This window comes from Ceratosolen solmsi, unplaced genomic scaffold, assembly GCF_000503995.2.
Source record: "Ceratosolen solmsi marchali unplaced genomic scaffold, CerSol_1.0 scaffold6, whole genome shotgun sequence".
Lineage (NCBI taxonomy): Eukaryota > Metazoa > Arthropoda > Insecta > Hymenoptera > Agaonidae > Ceratosolen > Ceratosolen solmsi.
Window position 1 is genome coordinate 13,882,230 of NW_011948414.1, and position 26,883 is coordinate 13,909,112.

Below are 26,883 nucleotides of genomic sequence, written 5' to 3' on the forward strand. Positions count from 1 at the left end.
TAAAGTAATACCCCCCCCCCCCCGTTCGCATGGATGTCCGTACGTACACATATATTATTCAAATAATAATTATACTATTATTAAAGTATTCATTGTAACAGGATATTTAAAATTAGATTTATAATAAAATTGAATTAACAGTATAAAAGGAATATCCTTACTTATAGTTATTCTAATAAATAATTATAATTTATCACGATTAATAAATATAGTACACAATAAAAAATTATTTAGATCTTTTAAAGTTAATGGAAAAAAGATTAGAATATAGTAAAATGAATATAAAAAAATTAATTAAATAAGTTTCAGATATACTAAAATGAATATAATAATTATCTTAATTATAACTGTGCAATTGTAATTAATTACTAAATAAAATTGCTTCTTTAAAAAAAAAAATAATATTTTCAAAATAATATTTGATTAAAATTTATTTCTTATAAATAAAATACCGTATTAATAATCTGACAAAGTAAAAAATTGACTCATTCGTGGAAGGATTTTTAATGTAATGTCGTTTCCGTGGAATACGTTAGCGAGCCGTAATTTTTTTGTTTTTTTTTAACACTTATTCATATACGCTATTGAGAACTTGCGAGGCATACGAAAACTTATACGAGATAGAGTCTAGCATACAAGTTAGCGAAAGGTCTGTCATTGGAGGATGGATGTTTTCGCGAACGATCACTGACGCATCATGTTGTTGTCGCTTGGAATTATAGCGCGATTTACCATAGCGCTGTTCACAACCGTTCATTAATTATTTGAAGTTTCAAATCAAACATAATACCAAGTGTCTTTAAAGCCTGAAGTACTTATACTTCTATTTGTTCTCTGTTAATATAATTAGTCTCTTATAGTTTATTTCGAAAGTCTCAGCGGCCATCGAGAAAGTGCAGCAACAAAAGCCGAGCGTGGGTAAGAATTTAACAATTGCGACCGTGACACGCATGTTAAATGATTATCATCAACACCTTTTGGTTCAATTCATTTTTATTTCCAGTATACCCTTTTCACTGAGATTACTAATAATTTTCAAGTTTGTTCAATATTGAAATATGAGGCTCGTAAGTGTATCTCAAATCTTATTAAATATTTACATATATATGTGTGTGTACGTATATGTATTATAATAAATTGGAATACAATATAGGTACTTAAATATTTTAATATAAATAATGAATTCGTTAAGGAGTATATTTATAGTTTCAAACTTCCAGCTACTAAATATTAAATATTAAATTAATTTTATACTTTGAATTTACCGACTTCATTTATTGAACTAAAAATATATTTAAAAATTTAAATATCATTTCATAAGATATGATTATTTGAAAAGTTATGATAATACTAAAGAACTTAATTTAAGGATACAATCAATTGTTTGTAAATACCCAAACATATAGCATTTTAAAAATGAAATCTTTATAAAGTAATTTTTATGATAAGATTCTTTAATTATTATACTATAAAAACTAACTACTTTCTATTTTGTAACATAGATAATATTTATCATTATAAAGTTTTTTATTTAAGTTTTTACTATAAAAATATGAAATTACTACTCATATTATGTAAAATATAAAATGTTTAAACAATGAAACTATTCCCTTGTTTGTATATTTTGCTTTTTCACGTATTGTATTATTTGATTGAAGAAAACAAAATCTAATTAATGAACATTTTAGTTTTCAAAATTTTCTGAAAATGCATTTTAAAATGTATTGTGGTGTGCTTTGGAGCGAAGTTGTTTGTTTATAGTAAACTATTTGTTAAATTTTTATTCTTTATATGAAATTGATAAAATACATTGGATACTAAATAATTTCAATTACCGTTTTATAAATATTAATATTTTAGTACAATGACTATTTTTACTTATTTATTATATGTAAAGCTGCACATAAAAAACAAAATAATATTTTTCTTAATCTGTAACGTTATTTAATTAAAACTAATAAGAAATTTATTGTCTATTAATTAATTATAGATTTTAATCATTTTAATTGAAGAAAAAATAAGTGCAGTATGTCATTTATTAAATAAATGATAAGCGCAATGATCGAAATACAATATATATATGTAAATATTAATGCATAAGCATGCATAATAAAGGTTGACAAAATTTTTTATTTTTTATTCTTACTATATAAATCAATAAGATTAAATAAATTAAAATGTTCAAAAACTATTCTTATCAATTTGATGGTGTATAGATGAAAAGCTTTGAATGGCAAAAATTTGAAATTAAAAATTATTTTTTATTTGAATTTATTTTAATGCATTAAGCATGAAATTGTGATAATATGTCGCTAATTTTTTCACTAAAGATTATACAAAATCGGAAACAAGTATACTTATATTTATTATAGGACACTTTGTCTTAATATTATGTTTTGTATACGAAACTCGTAATGAAGCACGCATTACAAATGTTACAACAGCTCCCGACTTTCTTCCTTGGTCGCACACCTCCAAGAAAAGGCACGCATAGAGCCAAAAGTATTTAATGAGGTTCTTGCTTCATTCTTTACAGTGTGGATTTTTCTCTTTATAAAAAATATAAAGTGTGAAGTGTCGAGTTTATATTGAATAATATTGAAAAATACGATGCTTTCATTTTGAGGCACCAGAAGAATTCTAAGTAAAAACAAAGAGGACAAAAATTACTTGATATCAAAATTTCACATTGGCTACACACATCTTAATATGCAGATTCAGGGACTATATTGGTTTTGTTTAACCTTTGTATTCGTTTTGCTGTGGACAAATTCAGTGCAGGCAACTTCATTTGCTCAGATGATACTTTCATTTTTTCAATCGGGTAAGGTAAGAACTTTTATGAGAATAATACTCGCAGTTTATAGTAACAATTTTAACACATGTTTCAGAATATTTTATACAGAATCAGAAATAGTTGATAGTATAAATTCTATAATTGAACGTAATAGAAATTATAGAGTCGACAAATTATTTCAGTAAAAATTTAGATACTACGTTTAGTAATATTTAAATATTAAGTCTATTATAGATACAGATTTAAATAAAAAAAAAAAAAGTGTTTTTGAGTATGAAATCACATATTTTGAATACTTTAACATATTTTGAAAAGTTTATTTAAAAAGAAATATATTTGTTCTAATCTAGAAATTGATATCATTTATTTTTTAATAATATTTTATTTAGTTTACTTAATTAAAAAAAGTTTTAGTTCAAATGTGATGATGATTATTTAACATTAATCTTCTTTTGTTTCAATATATTTTTATCTTAAATTAGAATTATTACTAATAAAAAGTATTTTTATTTTTTATGCTAGAATTGATAATTTTATAGTTGTATAAAATCTAAATGTCCAAATACTTAACATTCAAATATATAATCTTTCTTTATTTTAATTTTAAAATAAAATATTTAAATTATTTAACTTGTATTGATAAAAATTGTGTATTCTAATCTTATACTTAAATATAATTTGGATTATCTTATTAAAAAAATTTGATTTCCTATATATTTATAATTCATATTTGATAAAAACTATGTAATCATTAATCTAATATATTAATAATCTAATAAATAAATTATATAAATAATATCAGGAAGAATAATATACAAATAATTTATAAACTATAATTAACTTTATATTTTTCAATATGCACAAAATATATTTATTTATTTTTGGCACGTATTTTAAAAATTGAAGTTCATCATTATAATGCATTAGGTCATGATTTACTTAATATATTAGTAATTAAGTTGCCGTTATTATTATTTCATTATTATACATTATTTTTATTCTATTGTTATAAATTATTTTTATTATATTATTATTATACATTGTTATTATTTTACTATTAAACATTAGTATTATTTAATTATTATACATCATTATTATATACAACTGTCCTCGTATTTAATACACGACATTTCTTATATACATAACATGAAGGATTTACTTTTATTTATACTACAGAATAACACTTTATAAATTTTTTTCATAAAATACCTTATGTAAAATACTGTCTAATATGTAAATTTTCAGTTACTTTTTAATAGATGAATATATTATGATTATTTATCTGAAAAAAAATAATACGAACTAGCGTTGTGTCATTAATTAGGTTCAATAATTATTTATTTAATTATACATTTATGTAATACCCAAGTGGCATTTCTCTTTTTGGTTTGTAGTAATCTTTGATGATCTGTAATACCTTTGTATCGTCATCGATACAAATTTTTTTTTGAATATTTAATTCAGTTCTATTATGCATACCAAAGAACAGAAAGCTATCTTTATATTTGTCCCAGTCCATTTATAATAATGATGACTGTGGTGAAAGCATTCTCCTGTGACCTCAGTTACTCTAGCAAACATACTATTCTTGATTTATTCCAAAAATAATGAATAAAGTTTATATATGCATATGGATATATGAAGAGAAGATTTATAATTGTTTAACCTGTGTCATATAAATTTTAGAAATAATGATATTTAAGAAGAATTTACACCCTTCACTTATCAAAATATAAATAATTTTTTTGTTAAATAAAAGTATTATTTTAAATACAATAATTGAATTGAAGTATTGATTTCAATTTAATAATAAGATTTTATTTAAAGTAAATGAAAAAATATTTGCATAATTGTTATATATCTCAATTATATGACAATTTATTTAATCAATTAATATAAGCAATTATATATATTAATAATAATAATAATAATAATAATTCATTTCTAATACCATTGAATATAATATTATTATGTAATACATTTTTAGAAATAATAATAAATTACAGCCAAATAAATTCATACAAATTCTTGATAATTTATTTTAGAATTTACGATATAAAGATTTTATTTATATACTTTTTAATTCTACTTTTTTCATATAAATAATGAATAGTACAAACTTAAAAGTTAAACTTTATTATGAATAAATTGAATTTTTATAATTTTATATACTTAAATATATATGTATAAATTTTCACTCAATTTCAGAATGCTCTGGATTTCGAAGGTGCCTTCTATCCCAGATTAGAATTTGCTACAAGAAGACAACAAATAGTGCCACCACATGTTGCGTTTCCTTGCGATCTTCAGTATAGTAGGTATGTTTCAATCATTAATTTCTAAAAAATCAATTGAAAAATTAATTTTGAATAAGATTTATTTAGAATATTGTTTATTTCAATAAAATAAACAAGTGATCATTTATTTACAATGGCCTCAACAATCTATGCGAATTAAGAATTTGTGAAAAATGAAATATGTATAAAAAATTAATTTTACGTTGAAAATTTATAACTTAATTAAAATAAATGCATACAATAATTTTCATTTAACGAAGTTTAAAAAATCTGATGATTTTCATTAAAAAATAAATGTCTGTATAAAATTCTTGAATAATATTTGAGCTAATATTTATAAAATCATGTTAAGCAATAGATATAGAATTTTTAAGAATTTAGTATTTTCAATGAATGATAATGTTTACAACCAAAATACAATTTTTTTTATAAAAGTTATATTAAATATGTATGTGAATATTTGAGGAACTGAATACAAATGAATTTGATATTAATAAAGCTCATTTAAAAGAATTGTTTTGATGAGTAATGGTAAACATTTTCAATATCTAACAGCTGTACGGCGTAAAAAAATATTTTTGTTGATTCGTTAAATTGAAATTATATAAATATATGGTGGCAATAATATTTCATTACCCTTTATTTTCTCACCTTTTTATTTAATGTCGTTTAGAAATGATATGAAGTTATTAGTAATTAATATCAGTTAGAAAATTCTGAAGTCTGTTGAACTTATTATTCACAAAAGCTAAATACAATAAAATTTTATCTCTTGGAAAAAACAGTAATTTTGTAATAAAATAGAACTTAAATGTTTTAAAATTATGTTTATTAATTTCTTGTTTTTATCCATTTGCAGAAATCTTAAAAGAATTAAAAAAATTTTTAACGGATCTACAATATTCTTATTGTTTATTATCTAAATTAAAAGAGCACACTTTAACTATTAATAGTATAGTATGTAATATTATAATGTATCCATTATGCAGTCGTTTGGAATATTTAAAAAGCAGTTTTATATTCTTTCACTCAGTTATCTCAATTGACTACCAATTAGTAGAATACAATAATAAATATTTCATTTTTCTTAACAGTATATTTTAGCAAGTTGAGTTTGAAGTATATCTAGTTTAATAAATAATTGAATTGTTTAAAAGGATAATGCATCAAAAAAATTTTATCTACAGTTTCGATTTAATACCTTTAGTGATTTCAATTCAGTATCAGAATAAGCTATGTAAGAAGATATTTCGTAATGTCTGGATACAAATAAGATTGTACTTTACTTATCACTGGTTATATACTTTCCGATCTTTCTATTTATCAAATATGGTAGATTTTCTTTTAAAAGGAAATTAATAATATGTCTTTTGAATTTAGTATTTTAATGTCTCATGATAAAATTATATTTATTTGTATTTATGCATTTTTTAATTTGTAGTAATTACTATGAACTATCTGCATTAAAATTTACACTTGAAATATATAAAAATTTATACAATAGATCAGCAGTGCCACCAACAAGTGTTCACCGATTAAGGCCAGGGGACATCGATGTTATCGGGGGATTAGGAGATTCTTTAGTGGCTGCAAGTGGAGCACTAGAAGAATATGCTATTGGAACTTTTATAGAGGCACGAGGAGTTAGTTGGTGTGTCGGTGGTCAAGATGATTGGAGAAAATATTTAACTATTCCGAATCTTCTCAAGGTAATAATAAATAATTATGTATGTTCTACTTGTTGTTTTGAACACTTTTATAGTATTATAGTTCAAGGAAGTTTTTAATCGTAAACCATATGAAACCAAATATAATTTATAAATATTTACTAGGAGTATAATCCAAGATTGACAGGATACTCAACAGGTACTGGAGAGTTCATATCACATAAAGCAAAATTAAATATAGCTTATCCTGTAGCAGCAGCAGAGGATGCATTATATCAAGCAAGGATTCTTGTGCAAAGGATAAGGAGTAATAGAGCTATTGATATTCATAAACATTGGAAGGTACATAATTTTCAATAAAAATTCCATTGATTTTTTCTATTATTTAAATTTATATGCTTTAATAGTAATTATTAATAATAACTATTAGAATTAAAGAAATATATAGATAATTATCAATATACGGTATCAAGGTTCCAGTTTTTATTTTTTGTCTTATTTCACATGATATTTACTAGTTTATTTATTTGATCACTGCTTTATTGTCTTAATATACCGTAAATTATTAATACTAAAATAATACAATAATAACATAATAAAATAAGATTGCAGTCTAATTTTTTATAAGTATACCCTGTTCTATCTATTGGAAGTAGTATCGCTCATCTATTCTTATAAACACTTGGTTAGTATCATAAACTAGTATACACTCTACATTTTCTATAATTCTTATACGTAATGGCTCTGATCATGTTTGAAAATATTAACATAAAATTGTTTTGTATATGTATTTAATATGTTTAATAATATTATTTTGTTACAAGTATCTGCACACAGATATTTTTTACAACTTGAATTTATCAATGTATTTAATTATATTTTTCTTTTGGTGTCATTGATTGTATATTATGATTGATTGAAATTCTAGACAAGTTTAATTAATACGTTCTAATTATTTCCTTTTTAGAAAAATCAACATAATAGTATTCTTTTTGGTGGCAAATAAATACAATATTAAAAACTTATAATTGTTTTTATAATCTAATTATAATTGTTTTAATAATTGTAATTATTACAATTTAAATAATTACTAAATATTTAAATCACAATAAATTTTTATCGAACAATATATTTTTAACTTCATAATATTGAAATGGGTACTTAATTTGCATGAGTAAAGCTACTGAAATCATACTATATACAATAATCAAATTTTACTTGGTTATTCTTTTTTAAATGAAATCAATTAACTTATTAAGAGTTACTTTTGTTGCTTAGAGTGAAAAATGATATTAGATTCTAAGAAAGGTGTTACAGAGAAATAGAAAATTGATAAATATGAGAATGTAGTTTATATGGACAGATTTATATGTCAATATTGTTTATCTCTCTTTATATGTATAAATAAATAGTTTATCGCTCTCCAATATATCACATTTAATCTGATTCATTTTATATTGAGTCTTTTATTTAGACGACTCGATGTTGTTCTTAACAAAAATACAAAGAATTTTGTTATTTGAAAAATTAATGTTAGTCTGTTTAAAATTAAATAATTAAAAGATCTTTTATATGTTCTTACAAATTTTTAGATTTTTGTAGTACATGTTTAGTAGCTTACTATATTAAATGAATAATAATCACAAGTATTACTTCTTTACTACAACTTTTTGTACTACGACAATATTACAATATTTTCGTAGAACATAAAAGGAAATACCAATTACAACTGTAGGAAACTATTACAGCATTTATTATTAAATGGTTTGAATTAAAATATATTCGATCAGACTTCTTATCTCTTGCTATTAATTTGCTATATCATGTAGATTTGCAACGGAAACTTTATGCACTTCAGTATCTTCGATCGATGAGAATTCTTTTTACACTGCATCTATGTGTCGGAATAATTTTTCCCTAGCACTGCTAAATACTTTATATTAGTCTTAAATTTAAAAACTTATAAGAGTAACATAACTTGGTCTAAGATATAATGGATGATTTACTGAATATATTTTATGTTATTTACTACCTTTTTATAAGAAAGGTGATTATGTTCTGGTTTATGTACAGACTACTTTTTATTTTAATGATTTTTTTCTCTACCGTTTCCTTTTTGTATAGGCAATATATATTCAAACAGTTGCAGAAATAGATTTATGCTTTAATTTTCGTAATGTTTTAACCTCAGATCTCAACGCAAAATCATTAGAATTGTCTCTTTTATTTATATATTTACAGATGTTATGATTACTTTCCTTATGCACCAAATAAAATTATATTTTTTAATTAATCTTGAAGTTTCTTAATACTTATTTTAATATCTATATCAATTCACGTCAATTATAAATAATATTTAATTATACACTAATAATATTACAGATGATTACAATCTTTTTCGGTGCCAATGATGTTTGCTCAGCACAGTGTTATAATCCAACAGAATTTTCGCCTATTCGATATATGCTTCATTTACGAAGGACTTTGGATTTTTTAAGGATAGCTTTACCTCGTACTATCATTAATTTAATTCCAGCCATCGGTATATATATATATATATATATATACATATACGAATAGTTTTATTTAAAAATTTTATCCAACAAAGAACATAAGAATTTTTATTTTATTTTGTTTTACATTTTAAAATTCATCATAATATAGTAAATATTATATTACAAACTTCTCAGAATATATAAAAATAATTTTGAATTCCAAATGTTCAAATTTATTGTACATTAGTACTAAAAGATACTGTATTTTAAATTTATAAAATAATTCTATAATTAATATATAAAGAGTAATTATTTATTTTTTTCTAATTTAATATCCTACGTACTTTTTTAATAATTATGGTTTATATAAATTTCAAATAATTATTTAACATATGTTGCATAGAAATGCTTGTTATATTTGTAAACAAACATTTGCTTAAGTTGCTTAATACAAAGTAATATATTATTTATTTTGAAAATATTTTATAATTTTATTTAAATACTGTGTTCTAATTTTATATATTATAATAAGTTCAAAACGTATTAAAATATTTACATAAATGATTGTAATTGTGATTATAATTGTGTTTATAACATTTCTAATCCGTTGCAAATTTATAATATAAGTTATACCTAATTGTAGATGTAACTATATCACTACGTTTGCCAATGCGTAGTGTAATGTGTAGCATTTTGCATCCTCTTTACTGTGCTTGCATGCATCGAGGAAGTGGAGCGGATATTGCAGCATCCAAAATGTCTCATATGTACCAACAAGCAGCTGAAGATTTAATAAATTCTGGAAGGTAATTGAAAATATATCGTTAATATATTTAATAAATATAAAAGAATTCTTATTATAAAAAATTGGTAGTTAATTTTAATTTAACTTCGTATCACAATTCATTAGAAATGTATACAATATTTAATATTATTATTTTAAGTTACATTATAATAATTTATTATATAAATGTAGCTAATTGTATTATTATATCATTAACTTATTAATTATTACATTTAGTACATTAATACAACTATAAATAATTGTAGGGTATTCGAGAAAATGACATACTTTTAACTTAAATTAATCAAAATAAACTTGTAATCTCGTAATGCAATCTCGTAAATATATAATTCAATGGATATTTAATAAAATTTTGTTCAGTTCTTATATTGCACTAATATTTCCCTTTGCAAATTGTAGATACGACATGTCTGATGATTTTACAGTCGTATTGCAACCATTTATAAAACTGTTTAATGCTCCCAACGCAAATCCCAGATTTGCACCAATGATAGATGCAAATTTAGTTACATACGACTGCTTTCATTTTAGTCAAAAAGGACATGCACATGGTAAGTTTATTCTCTTATTGAGACATTTTTATCTATCAAACTAACAATTAATTATCCATTTTTATATTGAACATTTATATGTTTTATTATACAATGGTTTATTATACAATGGTTTATTATCAAAATAAAGTGTAAATAAACATAAGTTCACAGGAATATTTAAATGAATTAAATATTATAAAATATATGATATAAATTTTATTTGTACTGGTTAGAAAATATATAATACTATTTTAATTAAATTGAAAACTTTCAATTATAATTTTAAATTATTTATTATTATATTATTAGATAGTTTCATACAATAATATAAACATGGTGCACAGTAGTTAATCTAGTGATCCATGAGATAATAATTTTAGTATTGATTATCATCAAGCAAATTTATTTATATTTCGTATTTATTTTAAGGAATCTAGAATTAAATATTTTAATATTTATGTATAAAATATGAAATTCTATAAAAGATTAAATGTCCATACATAAATATAATGTTTATATTTTTGTAATATTTATAATTTAATAAGTCAGAATATTTATGAGATAAATGCATCTTATGAAATTGTAATATATTTTATATATGATTTATCATTATTATTCACTAATTATTTGTTAATTATTTGCTATCTATTTATTAATTATTCCATTAAATAGTTCTTGTTATTAATTTCGAAAATGAAATTTCTATTTAATTCAGAAGAAATTTTATTCAAATATTTCTATGCTGATACTTGTTTTTTTTAAAAATAATATAATATTTTTTAACATATAATTTTATAACAGTAGATGTTTAAATAAACCTAAATAATATATGGAAAATATACGATAATTGTAAAATTTAAATTATCTTTTAAGAACAATTAATTTATTTTCATTTACATAAATCACTTCTTTTAAATAGAAACTTATATAATTCAAATATAAAAATCCAATTTTTTAATGTTTAAATTAGAAGAATATACAAATTGTAATTATAATATATTAATATTTTTTTAAGTAAAGAATTTTTAGAATTATAATCGAAACATAAAAATTATAAGATAAAATATTAAATGGTTATAAAGTAGTAAATTTTAGTATTTTAGTATTTTAAGCTTTTATAATTCTAAAGTGTTGTCGAATTCATTAAGTTACTTTCTATTTTTATTAGTATTATTTTTAAATGGGAGTTATAATTAATTAATATTAAATAAAAAATGTAATCCTTTAATAGTATATAATACAAAAATCAAATAACTTAAAATAGAAAGTGTTCTATATAAAAATTTTACATATGATTATATAAAAGTACTTTAGCTGAATCACGTATAATTCTTTTTATCATATATTCTATATCAGAGATTTTATCTATGCTGAGTATATTGTAAAAAGTAACTACAATAATAAAGTGTAACCAAATTTATGTCTAAAGTGAAGAATATAATAATTTACATTTCGTAAATTCCAATAATGAAAACAATATGCAAAAAATTCAAATAATTTTCAAAATTCCTTCTATCTGATCTCTGTGATCTAGAAAATTAATTTATACATGCTTCAGTATAATGATAAAGGCTTAATTATTACTATCTTAGTCTACATAAAATACACTTCGTGAAACATGTGTTTGTTTACATGTCGATGTGGATTTAACTTAATCTATGAAAATTGATGAATACAAAAAATATGTATGTTTTTTCTACCAGGTGCTAATCTTTTGTGGAATAACATGTTAGAGCCCGTTGGTAATAAAACAAAACAGGGATTATCACACATTTTCGAAAGATTTTTGTGCCCAAGCAGACATGCTCCTTACATTTTTACCAATATCAATTCAAGAAATTTTCTACGTACTGGAAGCCAAGAGGGCATGAGTCCAGTAAGGTGATTAAGATAATAATAGAAGAAACAGACAAGGATTCGTATAATTTTGAGTTTATTGTATACTTACAACTTTCTTTTTATTGACCTGGGATTATTTTTGTTTGATGATTTTTTATGGATTTACTTCTGCTATTTTTGAATCATGGATCAAATAACTGACTTTTAATGTTTTTTACTTTACGTCAAAGTTTATACACTTCGCAATACATTAGCTTTTCGTGTATTCCATATACAAATATATTGATTTTATCTCATTTTATTAATGAGCATTAATTTTTTTTTATATATTATTAAATTAAGTTATTAATATATACAAAATTTAATTACGATTATATATCAGTTATTTGTATTCATATGGTTGTACACTACAAGTACAGTTATATATATTTTTAGTGTCTCTGTATGTATAATGGATTAAAATTAATATAAATAATTAATATAAATAAATGCAAAGTAAATATTTTTAAATATTATTAAGAAATTTTATATAATTTTACTATTTTCTGCATTTACTCTTTAATAATTATGAAAAATTAAAAAAAACAATTTTACAGATTCAATTGTAAAAGAAGATTATAATTAATCGATCCTAAGTCATTTCATATAGAGCCCAAATATCATTATTTTTATAATTAAAATATAATTGATTGAAATTTACTTTTGGTTGAAAATGAATATTTTTATATTATTTCATTTACAACGTCAATTTATGATAAATAATAGTTTTACAATTAATTTATATGCACGTATAGCTAATTCAAAATATTTAGATATTAATTTTTAAATTAATTAAAAATATTTTTTAATACATTTTATAACAAAAAAAATTAAGGTATGTACATTAAAATAATTTTATAAGTTTATAGTTATTTTTAAATATTGTTTAGACTGTAATATAATGCCATTTATTATATATCATATTATTTACTAAAACTTGAAAAGTAATTAGAGGTACTTTGTATGTTATTCTTACTACGTGATTGATATGAAGTTTATGCTCTATAATTAGAAAATACATGTTTTTATTTAATAACTAAATTTGTTTAAATTGTGATCAAATATATGTATTGTATGAAATGATATAAAATATGTATTTTAATATATGTAATGATAAATCAATGAATTAAAAAATATTTATTTATAATAATTTTTAGAATTTATAAGAAAATAATATATTTAATCATGTTTTCATAAAATTGTAAAATTCAATAAATGAATTATTCGTATATATGTATTTTAACATTTTTAGTTTTTTATGTTATTATTAAATTAATATTATTATATTATAAAAATAAATAAATTTTATCTTTAAAATTTTTAATATGAAATAAAAACATGTTTAAAAATAATACTTTATGTACATATATATTACATGTACAAATATATAATTACAAATATAGAATACGACGAAATCTAAAATAATAACTAGAAAAATAATCAAGAATAAGGAAACAATTTCATTGGTATAAAACATTTCCTCTTCTATTTTATCATAACACTAATTTGGTGATAATTAACAAATTACGATATTACGATATTACGAACATATTAATCATTAATAAATTTTAATATTAACATATATTATTTATTAATATATTCAGATTTAGAATATATTTTTTAAATTAATTTTTATGCAGGAGTAATTTTTTATTATGATTATAAATCATTAATTTATATTTATATTCAATATCAATTTATTTTTATCTATACGATAAAAATGATTAATCAAAATTCTATACTAATTAATTAAAAGTATTATGCGTAATAAGAAAATTATAGATGGCAAAGTATATGAAATTTAAATAAAATAATAATATCAATTTTAATAAATAATATATTAATTGATTATTTTATATAATTTAATTAATAATTACATATTTTAAATAATTTAATTTGTCAGCTAAACTGGTTTATGGAAATATTTTAATATTAACAAATAATTTTATGAACTAAATAACATCATTTGAATTTTTTATCTATATCTAATTTAAGAGAAATTTTTAATTTGCTGAAGAAAATTTTTAATAAAAATTTTAATAAAAATTAATTTGTATTAAATAAAATAATTTTTCATACACAATTTTTATAAGTAATAATTTTACTATATATGTAGAGGTAATATGTACATCAAATGTGTATGTTCTGCTTTATTTAAGCAAATCATTATTTTTTCTTTATAACCTTTCTACAAACTACACAAAATATTGAATGACGTATTCGATATAATTGAATGACAGAAATTTTATGATTGCATAAATAAAATGATATTTTAAAACTAAATTAGATTATTTAAGCAAATGTATCGACTAAAAGATTTAATTGGATTTATAATAATTTGATAGAAATTAAGTATTATAAATATATTAAGTAATTATAAACTAAGAATATATTAAAAGTAGAACTAAAAACATTTTCGGTGAACTAAAAATATATTTTTATTATATTAGTATTATATTAGTTATCATACTAGCATATTATTTCATTCAAATTTTCTTTATAACTTTATAAGTATCAATATATAATAAAAATAGAGATGTATTTAACAATGCGTATTATCTAATAAATCTTTTAAAAAGATGTATGAGTATAGGTATCGAGATAATATTGGTATTATAGGCATTGAATATAGCATATTGTAATAAACAATTTTATTTACATAAATTTGAATTATAAATTAATTTGATTTCAAATTTTTTTTGATAGTTTGATGTATATCAAATTTTTATATTTATTTTAGAAATAAAATTACTTATGAGTCACACTCATTTTTACTGCTAGATTAAATTTAAAATATATAAAATATTATAGGAATATTAATATTTATATACAAATTATTTATAAATATTTATGAAATAATTATTTAAATTAAAAAAACTAATGTTTTAAAACAGACTTGTTGTAGCTATCAATTTTTTTACAATCATGATGATTCTATTGCAAAACTTTAGTGTACATAAAGTTTGTTTAAGCCAATATTATCTAAACGAATGATATTTGATTGCCCTTAAATATTTTATTATTAAGTTTTAATCAGTAAATAAAATTTTCATTCGCTTTTTTTCATAAGATATATATTGACTCACACTTGTTTCTTTATTTAATAAGTATATTCTAATTATAAAATCATTATTGAGTAAATATAAAATATTATTTTATTTTAAATCGGCCATATTCATTCTCATATTATCGTACATTTTGCTTACTATATATTAATTAATATTTTAAGGATATTATTATCATGAATAGAAATTTTTTTTATTTTCCGTTGTACTACCAATTTCTATAAATATATGTATAGCAACCACTACATATATATTTATGTGTATTATTGTTTTTCAAAATGCCAATAAATTAAATGTATTAAAATGATGACTTATTTTATATTATTTTATAATTGTTAGTAAGTTTATATTTATTTGGGTTATAAATAATAAGAAATTATATATATAATTACTTTTTTAAATAAATTTCTTTTTTGAGCAATGAATTTATAATAAAGTTGAGTGAATTCAAATTTACAATTATAATTTTAATTCATTAACTGCTATTTCAAAATAGATAAATGTCATAACACAACCATTAATATTATATAATATCAATACAATGTCATAATGAAAAATATAGTTTTTGTCATTACACAACATAATTGAATTGTAAAACACAAAAATATAATAAATTAAACTTTATGACTTATTTAGTTTTTTATTATTAATACAATCTACAGAATATTTATTATTATATTAAATAATAGACAGAGTTATTTTTTAAATTTTTCGAATAAAAAAATCTTCTAATGAATATAATTATCAATATTTTGTTTATTAAGAATCATAGATTATAACAATTTAATTTTACATTTTATAGAAATCTAACTATACTTTGATATTATCGGTAAAAACTTATTTTTGATCAGATTAGAAGCAAACTTCTCATTTTTGTTATAATATGACATATGGTATTAAAATATTGTTTTTCTTTTTGAGATTTAATTAATAATTCATCATGTTTCAAGACCTTATCTATACTTTTATATAACTTTACCAATATTTTTAATTTAATTTTTGCACAATCATAGTTTAATAATCACATCAGTAGTCATTAAAAACATTATTTCAAACTAAAGTTACATTAAAATATATTTGATTAAATTTATTTTATATTTATTAATAAAATTAGATAAAAAAAAATTGTGAAAAACTTAAATTGTATAAAATTTAAATCATGGTTTATAAAATTAATTGTTTTGAAGTGAGTATTAAATTTATATATATTAATTTTGAAGAACTTCGAAGTTATAAAGTATGTATAATTATGTTTAGTATTACTTATATTTTTTTATAGATTAAATTTGTTATTAATACTAGACCAAATAATTTTATTTGTACATTATGTCATAAATTATTCGAAGTTATCTTAAAAAATATAAATAATTAAAAATTATTAATATAATTTAAAAATAATTTTAAATATAAAAATTACTTATTAAATAACATTAGTTTTTCCAAAATTTATTTTGTAAAAAATAGTTTTTACCAGCTTGAATTAATATTAAAGTTTCTTTTAATTATTATACGTATTTACTACGTGCAACAGCAGTGGTGATGAAAAGTATTTATTTTCCCTCTTCTATATTATCTATAAAATAATTATATTTATACGTACTTGAGTTTGTAGAATATGATTATATAATCAGTGTTTTAACGTCTGTTAGTATTGCTAAATGATTTTATGTTTGTTTATAATGTACGCATATTAATTATAGAAATATATAATGTTCAAAATAATTAATAAAATAAATATCAAATATATATCATAGATGTAAGTATAAGACGAAACAAGATAGATATATAGATATATTCTCTACGTTTAAAATTATGTTGAAAAATAACAACAATATAATATATATCAGATATTAATTATATTTAGAGATATTTAGATATAATAAAAGTTATATTAATAATATGTTTATTCGTCTTCATATAACATTATATTATGTCATACTTCTTATTATTTTGTATTAATTAGTTTATTAAGTATTTGTCAAATTACTTTCTAAAATTACAGATAATATAGCTTATATTACACAGAATATAGTAAGGAACCACATAGTAATCAAATTATGTATATAAAATCTGCTATACAAAATTAATAAAATTGTTGAATTTTAAAATTAGTACTACTTTTATTATTTTTAACCGTGATTTTATAATCTACAGAATTATAGTGGTGTGAAATATCATTATTATAATTGATGTAAAATATTTATAGAAAAGAATTTTGAAGAAATTTAATATATGCATTTATATAATTAATTAATAATATATAATTTAATAATGTATAATATTCATTACTTAGTTATTCAATGGTTTATTTTATTAGTAAATATATAGGCATAAAATATTTTAATTTAGTCGTTATATTTTTAGTTTACGTTTTACTCATTATAATTAATGAATAAATTTACAAATCGTTCATAATAACAAACAACAAATTGCTCATACAAGAAATAAATTTCGTAATACCTATTCATAGATTAAGCATTTGCTTGAGTGTAAGACCATATTCACGATTGGATACAAAATGCGGGAACGATTATTAACTTGTTACACCTCGTTTCAATAGATCATAGGTGCTTCTCATAAATCTTCAAATCTTAGATGATTTTTCAGTTTATTTAAATTGTGCATATTCAAATTTATAACGTATCATCAGTTTACTTATGTAATCAGTATAGCTTTCAAAATTTACTAATAAATTGATATCTTTGCTAAAAAATTTCATTTCTGGAAATAATATCAGTTCTAGATAAACCATTTTGCGATACACATAATTGATTACATACAAACTGACCTTGTATATATGCTGAAGTTTAAAGAATCAATTAAAACCAGCAGCTTAACTTATCACTTTAATAAATATTTTATATATTTTTTCTATTTTATAAAAAAGTATACGCTTTATTTCAAATTTCTATTATTTAGTATTAATAAAATAATAATAAATATATATACTTATTTTCGCAATTTTAGTTATATTTTACTTGAAATTTTTTTTATTAAAAAAATTTATTTTAATTTTCTAATATTTGTTCTACTCTAAATTATACTACTTTGGAGTATTACAAATATTCAAATATTAGATTTTAATTGTGAAAAATAATTATATAAAACTATATTCAAAATTATATAATATAAATTACAATATATTAATAATATATTTTTAAATATACCAAATAATTATATATAAATAAATTAAAAAGTATTTTTAAATACATGCAAATTAGCAATTAATATAATAATTATATTTTTAAATCCTTTTCAAGAATTAACGAATTTTTGTTTCATAATATTTATTATTATTACTATTAAAATATTGAGAATATATTTGATATGTTTTACAGAACAGCTTATATATTTGTAATTAAAAACATTTAAGTAATTATATATTTCTATAAAGGAATCAAAATGGCGAAAATTTCGTTATCACTTTTGATATTCATTGATTTTTTTCTTGTGCTTTCAATTATTTAATGTATAACAACGCGTATAATTTGCCATTTATACAATAAATTATGAGTATGATTTTTCAAAAATACAATTTGTGAAATAAAAATTTGCAAATTTTTAATTTTTATTTTAAGTAAAATCTTGAATTAGTTATATTACTCTTAAATCATAAATATAAAACATATATTTTATATAAAAAGATGTTTTAAATGTTTATATTTATTTGCAATATGTTAGTAATAGAAACATTCTAAAAAATAATTTTATATTACAAAATATAAAATATTAAAATTCTAATGTTGATTATTATTACAACAGTATTTATTCTTTTTTTAATAAACAGTTTTATAAAATCTAATAGTTCTGAAAATTATTAATAACTATATAGTACCAATTATTTTACATAATGAGATTTAGCAAGAGCATAGATATGAATAGTTATTCAAAGTATTGCCAATTAAAAATTAAAAATAATTCTGCGACATACGAAATTATTAAAGCTTGAATATTGGTAAATCACTTAAAGGCCATAACTCATTGCATTCTTAGTTATATGTTTAATAAAGATAAAATTGTTGACTATTTTAAATGAATAGATACGTTCAGAAGCAAAAGTCATTCGGATAACGACATTGTAACAAACGCGTATAAAAAATGGAACATGTAAAATATTATGCTATGAGGAATAAATAATTAAAAACGAATATGGAAGATAAAGTATATTATATGGGTCTAAAATAGATAATTATAATTTTAAAAATATACTGTTTTTTATAAGAATACTTAAATTTTTAATTCCTTTATTATAGCTATATCGAAAATTTGGTTGTAAAAGTCTAAATTGATTATGCATATTATCTTGAATATTTTATTCGGAATTCTAATTTGTAATATAATGCTTATTATTTTTCCTTTACATTTTGAATTTAATACAAAATACTAGTTAAATTTAATCATGAAAATAGAAAATTTAATTTTTAACCATCCTAATATTACTTTTAATTATTTTTTTAATACTTTGATAAAATACTTGGAAATGTCATTCGCCCATTTTTTGATCTTTTTTTCATGTACTCTTATCTGCAATATTTAGTTATTGATTGAAAACTGTTTAAATGTTTATCTTTGTATTCAAAATTTTTATTAAAAAATATTAAATATAATTAATTAAATATAAAATATTTTTATAATTTAATACAATCAAATGATAACAATAACACTAACACTAACAACAAATAATAATAATGACAATAATAATAATGAATACTAATACTGTAACAAATTAAAAAATAAAAACAACTATTTACTGACTTGTCATTAATTTTTATTTGTATTGATAGAAATTGAACAAATTTATTTTCCGCCTACTATTAATATACCTTAAAAATACGTTTATTATTTAAAAAAATCAAATAATAACAATACCTTAAATTCATTAAAATATTAAATCGAGTTTCAGTCTCTTAAATATAGAGAATAAAAAACTATAAATTATAATATACTATTTAAATAATTATGTATTAAATATATTATATATTCAAATAATTATAATGTTACACTTTTGATCATAAAATAAATTTGAATAAATTCAATGTAAATATACTACCACTTTTAACAGATTCATTATACTAAGTAATTATATAAGATTGCACTTTAATGCATCAACACATTGACCTTGATGTAATTATAATTAATCTTGCTAGTTTATTAAATTGCATTAAAACTTGATAATGTAATAACTAAAATTCAACCATAATGTGTTTTGTCAGAAAAGACTTATAAATTAGACTTAGATTATAAACTGAGATTTGCATACTAATATTGGAAGCATTGTATAGAAGAGTAAATTATTAATGTTAGAATTAATTGCGTAAAATTAACTTTATTTCATAATTTTGTATAAGATAATATCATTATTTAAGTTTTTATGTGCTCAATGTAGTATATAATACAAACGATGTTATATCAAATCATAATAGTGGATAATTACACACAGTTCTTTGTTATTAATTTATCTATTAACAATAATTTTTAATTATGTATATCTATAACAATGTTTTCTCAATTTAAAATAATAATTCTTATATAAAATAAAAATATTTATATATAGGCATAGTTAAGTTGATAAAATTTTATATATATAAAAATTATATATTGGCTTAATTAAAAATCCATTTCCATAGCTTATATAATGCCACAATCTATATATTCTTATCAGACTTATTATTAAAATTTTATTATTTAAATTTTATTATTGACATTATACGAGTCAGCTTTGTAGAGTTTACTACGTATATATTTCAATTCTATTAATAGAATAAAATAGATGCTCTGCTTGCTATACGTGGATGGAATATTTTAATGGTATTGAGTATCTTCTTAGAAAACAATATATACAAAGAAGCAACAAAAATGGATGATAAATAAACATAAAGATATAAGTAAATGATACATTTACTAATCTATAGAATAGAGAATGCGCGTGAATGTAAAAAAAAAGTAAAAATAAGAATACTGTTATAGAATAGTTATAAAACTGTTCAGTTTAGCTGATAAATATATATATATTAGATGAACTCAGCAAACAAATTATATTATTTTATTTACTATTTTCATATTCCCTTCTTATTAAATATTCTATTATCATAATATTTAATTTCATAAATTCAGACAATGGATTTATTTACTTATATATTTAAAAAGAATAAAAGAAAACTGTAAATTTGATTACAGTTATACCTACCATACCATTTTTTAAAAACAGTATGAAATAAATATTGATCAGTAAAAAATACGAATATAATTTTGTAATTTTATATTCACGTCTTCTTAATTAAAATTATAAAATTGAATACTTTCTAAAATACTAAAAATCAGGTTATAATTGAATAAATTAAACTGTAATTTATATTTAAAACTTTCTATATCATATCCAATGACCATTGATCGTTAATGATAATATATATTTTTTTAATTGAAAAAATGTATTTCATTGAAGTTTATTCAATTGTAATTGTTTCTATTAAAAAATAGTTAACATTTTAAATAATAATATACACTTCATTTACATTTACTCAATTTTAACTGTTTATATTAAAAAATTTAGTTCTAAGCTACTTTATATGCATAAAATATTGTTAAAAAAATTTTTACATAAAAACTTTAAAAATTTTGAAAAAGTTAATATTATCATGTATATATTTTCATGTGTATAGTTACATCTAGACTATTTAATAACTACAATTAAAGCCTTTTTTACGATTGAATATTTAAAAAAAATTTTTATATTCGTTTAATAATAAAGAAGGAAAAAGTTTAGAGGTTTTGAGAATAAGAAAAATACCAATAGAAAAAATATCTATTAATTTATAAGAACATATTGTAAATTAATTCTATTGAATCAAAATAGTACATACACCATAATTAACCGAAGTTTGGAATATAATTTATATTTCATTTAAATTCAATAAATAAGAGATATAGTGTATAAAAAATAAATAATGATTTTTATCATTTAACTATTATATATGATATATAGCTAATACTGTCATCTTGACTAGTTACATTGTATAAAGTAATACAATTTTTTTAATAAACATAAAGTAATGCTAATTGTACGATGCATAAAAAATAATGATGTTTAATAAGTAAAATATGCTTTTTCATTTTTTGAAGGCATATTTAGTAGCAGTGTTGATTTGAGATATGTTTCATACAATGACTGTCATTTTATCAATCTTCACAAAAATAGAAGATGAAAATATGCAATAATTTTTTCTTACAAATCGAAACATGTAATTTTTGTATAACAATATAAAAATGGAATAGTATTTGTTTATATTTTTCACTTTTTTCCATCACGTTCAAGTTTAATTTGATATTTTACGTTGTGATTGATTCTTGAGTTTAAAATTCATAATGTTGATTAATCTTCTTAATCATATGAAGAATAACTGAAGTTGAAATCTATAAACTGTTCATTTCCGCCTCCACTGTAGAATTTTCCGATTGTTAATAACATAGTTTACACTGCCCTTTAAATTGTTACTGCTTGAGCTTGAGACGCTTTCTGAACGTCGGATCATTGGCTTTTTACTTGAATCAAGGATATGATCTAACACTTGACGAATCGTACTATGCTTGCGATTGAATGGATTCGTATACATGTCGATACTTGATTTAAACTGTATGTTAGAAATCTTTACGATTGGCGAGCAAATACTTTTAAGCTTATCTGTTAACTCACGCGTCGAATCTGGCTTCTTATTCGAAAATGACTGTTCGTTTGTGAGTATTTCGCTTATAAATAATTCTTGATCACGTGATGAAACTATTATGTAGAAGCAAGCACAATTTCAACGTAATGGTTTTATCGGCTCATCTTCGTTTCGTTCGAAGTTTAGTGTAGAAATAAAATGCATCAACGAATTATAAAGTATACGTAATTATATGGCATTCTTTTTACTATTTTTTAATATTTTATTATTTTTTATCAATTTATTATATTTTTTTATTATTTATAAGACAAAGTACCTGTGACAATAAAAATATATTTTTAATGTATAGTAAGCAAAAATTTAAAACTATTTGTTTTATTTTATAATATACGTATATATGTTTTCGTTTATTACATAATTAATTCAAAATTTGCTTTGAATTTGTTAAAATTTGTATAAATAAATGCTTCTAGTGACAGAGAGAGAGAGAAAGAGAGAGAGAGAATAATTAGCTGACGTAATTAATCTGTGTTAATGTTATATAAGCAGACTGAATATTTAATTTTATTTTTAAATAAATTCTTATGAAGTATATAAGAAATGTTTACATTAAAAGATAACTTTTTATTATCACTAAATCAAAGTATATAAATATGTTAATAGGAATAATGTTGACAAATGATATCGAATTCATTATTGTTTTGTTATGAAACTTAATTTAGAATCATATTATTATTATTAAAAATTTGTTTGTAAAAAAATAAAAAAAATTTTTTAGTACTTTTACAATAATTATAATAAAAGGATTGAGGATAAAGGATATTAAAATATTTATATGATTTTCATTTTAATAATATATTTATTGATAATTTGAATTTATTTTTATGAAAAATAATAATAGACAATATTAGAAAATATGAATCAATTATTTTATTCGCTTATGTAGTGGTAATAAACAATATAATTAAAGTGAATCATATTAATAATTAAGAGTATACAAAAAATAGTTATTTATAAAAGTATTCTATCATTTTTTATATTTACCTATCTTTATATTACACATTATTTTATATTTATATATATTTTTTGCACCTATGACTCACTATATTATTTTCATTCAGTACGTATGTATATTTGTATCTGTATTTTATATCATAAATTTTTTTTCATTGAAAGCCTTTCGTTTCGTTTGTAGTTATATTTATCATGTATATATCTCGTTGACTTTCGTTTACTGAATACTTAATTATCTCGTAAAATATAGCATGTGTTATACTAAGTATAAGGTTTTTGTAGGAAACGAATACAAAAAACTACTCTTGTCCTTATCGTATCACATCGATACTCATATTTTTATAAATTTACATTTTGTGAATTTGATTATATCTAATGTTTCAATTGCTTTCGATCATAGCGATAAATATATATTATTAATAATATTTATATATTATTGATGTTACAATTCCATAATTTTATTAATACTACTTAGAATTTAGTGAATAAAATAACATTAACTATATTAATAATATACTATATAAATAATATACGCTATATATTTACACTATACATATAATTATTCAATTCTCTATATGAGAAGTACAAGGAATATAAAAAATGTTATCAATGCAATCACTATATATAAGACAAAAATGTAAATAAAAGAAATTTATATTTTATATTATGATATCAAGGATTTTTAATATATTACAGAAGTGTGTTTAAATAAAATTGAGAAGTTAAAAGAAGCTATCGCTATTATTAATGACTGTGTATATATGTATAGACGAATACAATAGGTTATTTATTCTTTAATACTTTTTTCAAGTACCATTATAATTACCATTTCTGATGCGAAATAATAAGATGTTTTGCAATAACTGTAAAAATAAAATAGGTAGTAGAAGAAAATGTTAAATATTACATATAATTAATAGGAAGATATCATGAATAATGAGAATTTAATACGTTCCTATATCATCAGGAGAAATCAGTGTGTGTAATATCTAGAAAAAGATACACTGATAAGCTATAATTAAGAATTATGGAGTTTTTTTGGACAGAATATTTTTTTGAATGGTAAATTTTGAATGGTATTGAAATTTTGTCACGGTATTACGGAAGTTATACTAAATTTAAATTGATGACAATTCCTATATGTGCAGTGTATGAATATGCAATATGAACATTTTTTAATTATCCATGGTTACACAACTATCAAACTATAAATACTATAAAAACTATAAAAACTATAAATAATTATCAAAAAGAATAATCAATTGTATATATTAAATTTATATGACAAAAGATAAGAAAAACGACGCGTCTTCAATATTTTAATAGGAATATTACTTGTCATTAATCTTGGTGACGAATGTCTACGATATAATTTTTATATAATTTTTAAATAACGCGAAGAATTAACTGTTCAATTAAATTATATGGGAGGATTATGTTAGTTCTCGTAATGGAACATCTTTGAAATGAGAATACAAGAAGAAATAATTTACTACAAAAGTTTTGCAACCCAGACGACAAAAAACCTTACAGACATTTTTAATAAGTATTAATATTAGCTTATAATGAATATTGGTGAATTAGTAAGAATAAGCTTAAATGATATTATGAAACTAACGCGCCAATTTCCACAAATTATATTGTTTATCCTATAAAAAAGAAAGAAAAAAAGACATTAAATAAAAAACAGGCGCAGAATTAAAAAATAATAATATTATAAGTCATCTGAATTTGCTTTTTTGGGAATTTAATTGTAAAAAATAAAAAATTAGAAATTTAGAAAATTAGAATGACGTACACTGATTACAAAGCCACGTACATAATAAAAATCAAACCATGTCATTCTTTGAATATAAAATAAAAACTTAGAAGATATTGCACGATTTGGAAGTTTAGAACGATTTAAAATAATTTTGAAAGGATATTATTAAAATTAACATATAACAAATTCAATAAGATAGGAAAAAAATAAATATTAATTTTTTTCTAATAAAATGATAATTTCGTCGATATATCTTCATACTTAAAGATTGCACACATCAATAAAAATAGAATGGATATTAAACATATAATTGCCGTAAATGTTTACTAAATACATCTTTATAAAATTAATATTAATTACGAAATTTGTACTAGTTGAATAACTCGGATGAAGTAAGGACAAATTTTAAACATCACAGTTGGCTAAAGAAAATCAGTGGAAAGCGAAAGTTTTTTAGTAGCAGAAATTACTGTTTAATTTCAATGTACAAAGTAAGCACAAAGTAAAAGAAATTCTCTCCAATTAAAGATAGTTAAATCAATGAAGATATAAATATTGTATTTACCTAAAACTAAAAGTCGTGTATAAAAAGTGATTGGCTAAAATTAAGAACAACGTGTGTCTCAAATTATAATGATAATAATATACATATACGCAGATTGAATTATCATAAAAAACACATAATAAAATAATATATAATTTCATTTCATTTTAAGATCGTGTGCTGCATCGGAGATGAGATTACTATTGCAAGGTTATATGGAGTACTCGTATTAACAAAAGCGTAAATTATAATGTGAGTATTAAAATATTAATTACTGTTGCACATGTTTATTATTATAATAGAAGATATAATTTCAAAAGATTTTTTGGCACTTCCTTCGTTTTAAGTTCATAGAAAAGATCCTA

At 20.4% G+C, this 26,883-nt stretch overlaps 1 protein-coding gene across 1 annotated transcript; it reads left to right on the forward strand.

Annotated features, from left to right (window-relative positions):
• Positions 1-2,331: 2,331 nt before the first annotated feature.
• On the forward strand, positions 2,332-26,770 carry LOC105368175 (phospholipase B1, membrane-associated). The gene is made up of 9 exons (XM_011507125.1): positions 2,332-2,829; positions 5,006-5,115; positions 6,599-6,803; positions 6,927-7,103; positions 9,144-9,303; positions 9,900-10,062; positions 10,461-10,612; positions 12,298-12,475; positions 26,691-26,770. The coding sequence occupies exons 1-9, from the start codon at positions 2,710-2,712 to the stop codon at positions 26,749-26,751; spliced, it is 1,326 nt and encodes a 441-aa protein (XP_011505427.1). The 5' UTR covers positions 2,332-2,709; the 3' UTR covers positions 26,752-26,770.
• Positions 26,771-26,883: the final 113 nt, after the last annotated feature.